Raw genomic sequence first — 8,634 nt, forward strand, 5'->3', positions numbered from 1 at the left:
ATTTCCACAGCAGCACACATTTCTCCTCTCTTTTCCTGCACCTAGTGTATGTTTGCTTGCAGCTGAGCAGAAAAACTCACCACTTTTTTTCTCTTCCTATGAAAACTGGAGACTGGGAGGACAGTGGATTAAAAAGAAAGATGGGGAGGCAGGGACGTGGGCTCTGGCACACTCCCACAAATCTGCCCTGCAAAGCACTGTGTGTTTAAAATGGTGGAAGCAAACATCTGAGGTCTGGAATCATGTCCCGTGTCCCTTGTCTCCACCCAAAATACTGTCCTTGAATAGCAAGTGTTACATTGACGTGGCATGCCAGAAAGAAGTGTGTCAGATAATGGAACTCATTTTAAGAATGCCTGCATAAACAACTGGGCATTTCATATCCTCTGCAATGAATCAGTTTCTGGAAAAGTGAAATCATATTTTGGAGTGTTAAAAACTACACTGAAAGCAATAGCTGACAGAACATTCAAACACTGGGATATTTAGCCCAAGCCACCTGGCTAGTCAACACTCTGGGATCTGCCAATCATGATGGCCTTGCTCAGTCCAGCCTCTTGCTTACTATATGACGGGATGGAGCCCCTGTAGTACATAAGGAGAATGTATGAGGGAAAAAAGTTTGGGTCACCCCTGCCTCAGGCAAATGCCAGCCCACCTGTGGGACTGATTTTGCTCAGGGACATGGTGGGAAATGCAAAAACCAAACAGAGACGTTCAGTTTGTACCTGAAGGAGACTTGATGCTGGGAGAAAACAGAAGTTTTAGGTGTATGTGCACATATGTACATATATCTGTATATAATGCTAATTATAGTTTATTGACTGAATAGATAAATATATCTCAGTTGTACAACACTCCCATTTGTCTGATACTTCTCTCATGGACACTGTGTGCTGTCTTCAGTGGCACACAGCTCCTCATTCTTGGTCCAACAGGAGTTCTATAATTCACCTAATTTCACCGCTCTTCCACAGCAGCATATATTTTTCTCCTGTTTTCCCAACTCTTGTGCCTTTTTGCTTGTAGCAGCGATTCCTGACTGCTTGCAAATGTCAGGCTGAGTAGATTGCTGTGGGGACTTCAGCTGTGAGTTTGAATTCCCAGAACGGACTTCAATTTCTACAATAAATCTCGAGAGTTTCTTTCCTTTTACTACTGGAGCTGGGCCTTTAGTTTTCATGCCAACACCAGCTTCAACAGGCATTGCATCTCTGCAACAAAAAGAAAGGCGTTTTAGACCAAATTTGTCCTCTCAGATAGGAAGTTCAAACTCGTATGAGTTAAGATGCAAAGTGATCCCTGAACAGTAATCCCAGCAGATGGCTGCCCACAGCTCACTGTGCTCTGGGAGGCTCTCACTGAAAGGGCTTCCCTGCACAAAGCAGCCACCTAGGAAACACTACTGGAGAAACAACTCACTCTTGTCTCTTCATTAGCAGCTGTTTTGCCAGGTAAGCCAAAGCAGCCAGAACGACCAGAGAGAACAGAACGGCAAGCACCGCAAATGCAGACTTATATTCTCCCTGTTTCTGTTCCACACGCTCTGCAGTTCTCACACCACCGGCACCTGGAGAGCACGAGACAGTGCAACACACTCATGAGTTCTGCACTACTGACGGCATTACGGTGTCTTGAAGAAGTGCAAGTGATTGTAGTATTCACACCATTATCATCCCTGATTCTTGTCTTAGTAGCAGAGGATGAGGATGATCTCTTACATGAGCAAGAGCCTGCTTGCAATGGTACTTCTACTACTTGGGCAGCTCTGCCACTACCAGCAGAACAGCTCCTGTTGCATGTTTGAATGCACCTCTTCAGCTTTGAATGGCAGTAAACACATCTCCTACAGAAGCTCTCCACAGCAGTTGATAGTATCTTCTTCTCAGGAAGGAGCTGTTAATTCTTTCAGGTAAACTGAGACCAACAACATACCTCTGGGATACTCTTCAGGCCCAAAACCGAGATCCATCTGAGAACGTGGATAAGGAGTCTGAGGTGCAACAGCTAGAAGTAAACACAGAGGAGAAATGTTTTTATTACAGATGGTGATAACTCTCTTCATAATCAACAGCTGCAGGAGGGTCAGGCTGGCCTTCTGGATGCACTTGGCATCTCTCAAAGGAAACCTACACACAGCTCTTACCCATCCGATTGTTCCAAGGCTCAAAACGAGGATCCCATTGAGAAGCTGCCGAGCCAGCACCCAAGGCCACATCTGCAACCAAAGGCAGAAGATAACAGCTCCTGACATACATTGCAATTCATCTGTTCAGACTTGAAAGGCAACAAATACTCCTACTGACAGACACTTTTCTCCCTCTTCCACTCACTAGTATGGGTCAGATGGGTACCAGGTGCCAGAAGAGGCACCATATTGTCGCAAAACAAACCATGTACTGATTGTCCGGGGAGCAGGATCCCCGGGAAGCTCTAAGCTCTTCTCCTAATGCTTCTGCCTTTGCTGGCATCACTTCAGGAGACACAAGGCTGGGGCTGCTGGCAAGCACTGCTGTGCAGGTTAAAGAATCCCAGGCCATATCCCTGTGCTCTCCTGACTGCTGCTCTGCTCTTCTTCACATCCTGGCATCAGCAAAAACCATTGTAAGGTATGTTCCACAGGAAGACAAGACTGAAAGTACCTGCTGACGCTGTGAAATGAACAAAGACAGGCCACTCACCCCTGGGGGAGCCTTGAGGCTGATGAAAATGGTGCAGCCCAGATTTGCGGCGTACAGGCAGATCTATAAAGAAACAGAAGAAAGGCTTCCTTTCCATATTGTGCCAGGCTTCTAGACTAGGAGCCTGCAGAGCCTGGCAAGGGATTATGTAGTGTTTTGAGAGACAGGTCCAGATTCTGCCAGGTCTGGAGCTGACTCCTTGGTGAGCCATGGCCAGGGTCCAGGTGCATCCCCAAGGAAAACATACCCCTGGGATCCTGGAGACGTTCCAGATCATCTTCCATGGGATATGCTTCATACATGTCACCAACACGATCATCTGGAATAGAGAAAAGCAGAAATGCTGTCAAGACCTGTGCAAGGCATGCATGATGGGTGGAGCTCTATCCCCATGCATCCTGCACTAAAAAGAAGGAATGACTGGACAGACTGCACTTGCTTACTGGGGAGCCTGTGACATTCCCTAAAACAGCAAAAATCACAGGGAAAGCAGCTGAGAACAAAAGAGTGCCTTTGTACTGCTCGTGTTGCAGAGCCCATTGGTCAGTGCACAGCTGACGCAGCACCACCCTCTCTGCTGTTGGGGACCCTGGGCTGAGCACACACTTGGGAAGGTGCAGCAGGACAGCAGAAGGCTGCAGTGCCCAGAGCTGGAATCAGAGGAGCTGATTTTCCCCAAAGAAAAACATACCCCTGGAATCCTGGAGACGTTCCAGATCACCTTCCATATCACCTGAGGGATATGCCTCATACATGCCACCAACACGATCATCTGGAATAGAGAAAAGCAGAAATGCTGTCAAGACCTGACACGATATGCTGCTTCTTAAGGGATCTGCAGTGAGCAGAGATGGATTGCGTGAGCCATGGGCAGAATCCACACATGTATGAAGATTCTTTCAGTGCGTGCATGAGCCTGCTTCAGCTGTGGGCTTTGACATAGCAGCTCCACAGATGCTGCCTCGAGGAAACAGCCTGCAGTTCTAAGCCTGTCTACAGGACAGACTGCCCTTGCTCACTGGGTACCCTGTGACATCCTTGAAGCATACATAAACCACATGGGAGCGCATGAGGACAAAAGTGTGCATTTCCATTGTTCATGGGTGCAGAACCTGCTGGCCAGCAAAGGGTTCTGCTGACAACATCCCAGCCCCTACTTGGTGCAAACTTTGTGTGAGCAAACTTTGTGTGAGCAAACTTTGTGTCAGAGCCTGGTTGTTTCCCCAGTGGACCAACCATCCAAGTCCACTTTGCAGCTCCAGAGCCTCATAGCTTTTATGTAAGAGGACGTGGGAAGCTGGGATAGGCTGAGAGGCAGTCTGCTTGCAGCCCTGAAGAGGGACTTATTTTCCATCCTTTGCTGTCTCTGAGGTCCCCCCCTCTCATCTCACTGTGAGTGGGTAGATTATCCCCTGCTGCCTGAAGAGCATCTCCTGTGCACCCGTCTTGTAGGTATGGCAGAGTGATTCCAATCTCACAATCCTGGATGCTTCTCAGCCTTTCTGCTTCCCCCTTTCGTTCTACCACCATGCTGAGCAGATCATCCATTTGCTCACACCACACACGGGTGGTATCCCTGCTGCCCTCCTGTAGCAGTGACAGGACCAGGCATTCTCTGCCTCCTGAGACCTGAACTGCAGCATGGACATACATGCTTTCAATCTGAGTCTCCACATTCCTTTTAGCAGCAGCTCACTGCTGTGTGGAGACCCCGCTTGCACCTGGGGGTGTTGAGAGAGCAACGACCTGTTAAGCGACATGTTAAGCCTCTTTGTATATGGCAAGGTGTCCTGCCCTGCCTGCTTGAACTGCCATGCAGTATGCCTTGCTGCACCGTTTACCCATCAAGTTTGCAGCTCTCCTGGCCCTCTGTGCTCACTGGGCACCGCTCTCCCCTCTAGGATGTCCCTCTGTGCTCCAAGGTGGGATGCCTGGTGAAGCTGGAAAGCCATCACCTCACAGGGAACAGAGCCGATGTAAGAGCCTGTTTTTTTCCCTGGCAGACCCACCATCCAAGGCTGCTTTCCAGGCAGCTTTAAGAGTTTGTTTCCCCTCTGCTTCGCACAGTGCCCAACCTACCTGGACTCAGAGCTCCCCACGCGACATTCCGGGGTCGCCCATGACACGGAGTCACCAGAAAGAGCAGAAGGAAGAGCAAAAAGCAACATCTGGGAGCAGTTGTCTCCCGTAGTTGCCCCATGCTACCTCTCGTCCACAACCAGCAAGCACCCTCCTTGCAGGCTTGAGGCACGACTGGTACCTCCTGGCATGACATAATATGGGGTTCCATGGTGCCCATTATGACCTCACAGAGCACCTCTGATGAGGCAAGAAGAATCTGCTTGACCTTTCAGAGTTAGAATTTCTTGAGCAGCTTATTAAGAAGTAAGTTTCCAAACAAGGCCCGTTGTTTTAGTATTCCTGCAGAGTTGGTTTGGATGTGCAATACTGTCTTCATACTCAGCTGTACACATTGAAGGAATCTCAAGCTTCACCATACACTGAAGTGTATCAGGATGCAGAACAACAGAAATCCCACTGATCCCATCCCCTGACAAATACAGTTATGTTTCCTGTGCAGAATAATACAGCCTAAGCGTGACTTCTGTATTTAAAATGCAGACCAAGTAGGACTACAGTATTAACGTGTGCTGCTTTATGCAATGTAGTTTTCCAAGTCAGGGTTGTATTTTTAATTTTATTGTAGTATTTTCTACTGTTACAAATTCCAAGAGGTTGCATTCCACATGTCTTTCACTTAATGGACCTGCCAATGGAGCCTTATGGGAGCTGCTGCAGGCAACATTTCAGACAGGAGAAAATCTGGTCTGTGAGGCAAGTGATGCAGAAAGTGTAGAAATCTGAAGGATTCTGAGGAATCTGATTTAGAGGTCTGCCAAGTCATGCTGCCTCCGGAAATCTGAGTGCAGCTACCAGACTTCTTACAAACCTCCTCAGTGGCCGATGGCTCACTTGCTATTCATTGTAGGCACCTTCAGTGTATTGTTATTGCCACATCAGCTCTGTCAGTTCTTTAAAACTTGGTGTTCAGCTGTAGGCACGTGTAAAAAAATGTATAGTCCTCGTACTTGCTGCTTTTTCTGTTGCACAAATATTGCAGGAGATAGATTGAAGCCCTAAATATTCTTCTATGTGCAATGCAGCAATCTTTGTGTTGGCAGATCCAAGTAAGTAGATAGGAATCGGTGTAATTATCATGAATGAGTTTCATTCTAGCCACGTTTGAATATTTTGGAGAAGGAAGTAGAGATTTTGTTAGATCCATTTGTCACTGCTGTGTGAGATGTTGTTAATATTCATCCAGTCCTAACATCAGCAACTACCCAAGCTATGTTTCCTGCACAGCAGAACAGACCTCACCATTGTCTCATTGTCTCTGGTTAGACTGAAGTCTTTCAGCTGACTGCAGAGTTCCAGCTGTAGCCCGGCAGAAACCAACTTTCTTTTGATATACTGGGCTGTGCTTTAGGCTATCCTGAACACAGAGCAAAAGCAAGGATTTGCAGCTCAAAATCCAAGGCTGAAATTCCTGAAATAGCCTTTAGAGGACAGTGAAGAATTGCAAATGAAACATTATCAATGGTATACAGGCTGGTCTGGCCAGGTTCTGTGACGAGTGAGGTGGAGGGATTTCTCAAAATCCACACCTCCAGAAAAGGGAAACGGGGGACCCCAAAATCATTAAAAACAGCAGCAAAAATCTGAAGAGAAATAAACTAATTTACTGAATCTGGTATCGGAATGCAAGATAACACACTATAATACAATACAATTAGAATTTAAGCTAATGTATCAAATATATTGAGAGTGAGACTGTCCAAAAAGATGAAGGCCTTACACTGATATTGAAGCTATGTGCGCAGTCAGGACAGGCAGCAGCAGGGAGAGGCGAAGGAGCAGAACGCCAAGATGAAAAACTCGATCCGCTGACCTTGCCAGGAGTCATATCTTCTCTCTGGCCACAAAACCCCCTGGAGAATGTAGTTCTTCTCCCAGCAGGTACCTGGAACTGAAGCATTAACACTTTAACTCCCAGTGCACTACGTGATGTTATGATGTGGAATACCAATAAGCAAAAATCATAAAATCATGACACTCCACCCCCTTATTCTACATCACTATATCATGCTTAATATATACAAATAAACCATAATTAACTAGGATTAAACACACGCGCACACACTATATGCATACACATGGAATTACTGACTGAACTCCCCCAACATCAAATTCCCTTGCGGTACACACTGAATATCCCCATTTTTCTGCATCACCCACCAGGTGGACCCAGGTTCCTGGGCAAGAACAGTTCCATGAAGAGGCTTACCCTTCCCAGAAGCTGGAAGGACCCAAACTGCTTTTCCCAACATGTTCTTTACATGTACTACAGGGACCTCATCTCCCTTGACAGAGTGTCTTCTGCTAGCGATGCGCTGAACTTTTTGCCTTCAGGCCAGTCCACGATCACCTCTAAGATTCCTGGATGACTGAGGTTCCCCATCCACGCTCATTGTGTAATCAGTGCAATCCATTTACTCCAAGTGGCATCAGTAGCATGATGGGTGGAGGGAACCTCTCCTTTAAACATCCAGTTCAGCACTGGAAGTCGAGGTGCCAGAAGGAGCAGAATTTCAGTACCGACTACTTCGGAAGCAGCCCAAACCCCCCCATACGTGGCTAAGATCTCCTTTTCGGTTGGAAGGTAGCCCTCCTCCGAACCCCTGTATGCTCTACTCTAGAATCCCAAGGGTCAGCCTCGGGTCTCTCCTGAGTCTCTTTGCCACAGACTCCAAGTAGGACCTTTCTCTCCCACAGCAGTGTAGAGGATGTACTTTACATCCTGTCCTGTCCGTACTGACCCCACGGCCACGGCACAAGCTATCTCCTGTTTGATTTGTTCAAAAGGCTGCTGCTGCTCGGGACCCCATGTAAAATCATTCTTTTTCTGTGTCACCTGATAAAGGGGGCTTACAATGAGGCTGTAGTTTGGAGCATGTATCCTCCAAAAGTCCAGTATGCCAAGAAAAGATTGTGTTTCTTTCTTTTTAGTGGGCGGAGACACAGCAGTGATTTTGTTGATCACATCTGTTGGGATATGACAATGTCCATCCTGCCACTTTATAACGAGGAACTGAATTTCCCAAGCAGGTCCTTTCACTTTGCTTTGCTTAATTGCAAAGCCTGAATGTAGAAGGACCTGGATTATTTGTTCTTCTTTCTCAAAAAATTCCCTTGCTGTATTGCCCCACACAATATTGTCATCGATTTACTGTAAGTGCTCAGAAGCACTGCCATGTTCCAGTGCAGTCTGGATCAACCCATGGCAAATGACGCAAGCTAAAATGGCAAATGCAAAGGTCTCCTGATCCAAAATGTCTAGTACAAAAGTAAACAAGTAAGACTCAAGTAATTTGGCTCTACTGCAAAACAGTTGCGAGGCAGGCACTGTAGGTTCTTGTTTTTCTTTCTGACCAACAGCAGTGGATAACAGGTACCTGTGAAAGCTGCTTGTGGGTTTGGGATTTAATAGTGTTTCAAAAGCTCTGGTCTTCATTCCTTTCTGATGCTGAGTTTGTGTGGGATGTCCCATAGCTTATCACTTGCAAGCCTGGTTTCACCCCTTTCCTCCTGTGAATGTACTTTAAAGTTCCACCAGTCTTTGCTATCTCCTGCACAATAATCCTTTTCTCCTGTGAGAAAGGTGCATCCCATCTGTCTCCAGCAGGCCTGGTGTTGTGCAGACCATTCCATGGTCAAGGAAGCCAAAATTCTGCCTGCGACACCAGCCTCAGAGCCTCAGAGTTGATTAGTTGGGCCTACCTGATCTTTTCAGTATTGTTCCCTGCAGCTGAGAGGACAGCGGAAAACACTACCTGTGCTCCTGTTTGTTAACCAATTGGCCCAAGGCTCTAAAGTCCATTTTGGTTTCTCC

The 8,634-nt window shown here is 46.9% G+C and overlaps 1 protein-coding gene across 1 annotated transcript; it reads right to left on the minus strand.

Annotated features, from left to right (window-relative positions):
• Positions 1-841: 841 nt before the first annotated feature.
• On the minus strand, positions 842-6,678 carry LOC140247141 (uncharacterized). The gene is made up of 8 exons (XM_072326522.1): positions 6,541-6,678; positions 3,373-3,453; positions 2,929-3,000; positions 2,682-2,744; positions 2,147-2,218; positions 1,936-2,007; positions 1,423-1,570; positions 842-1,214 (listed from the first exon to the last, which is right to left on the minus strand). Exons 2-8 carry the CDS (start codon positions 3,434-3,436, stop codon positions 944-946), a joined length of 762 nt encoding a protein of 253 aa, XP_072182623.1. The 5' UTR covers positions 3,437-3,453; positions 6,541-6,678; the 3' UTR covers positions 842-943.
• Positions 6,679-8,634: the final 1,956 nt, after the last annotated feature.

The sequence above is a fragment of the Excalfactoria chinensis genome, chromosome 1 (assembly GCF_039878825.1).
Source record: "Excalfactoria chinensis isolate bCotChi1 chromosome 1, bCotChi1.hap2, whole genome shotgun sequence".
Taxonomy (NCBI): domain Eukaryota; kingdom Metazoa; phylum Chordata; class Aves; order Galliformes; family Phasianidae; genus Excalfactoria; species Excalfactoria chinensis.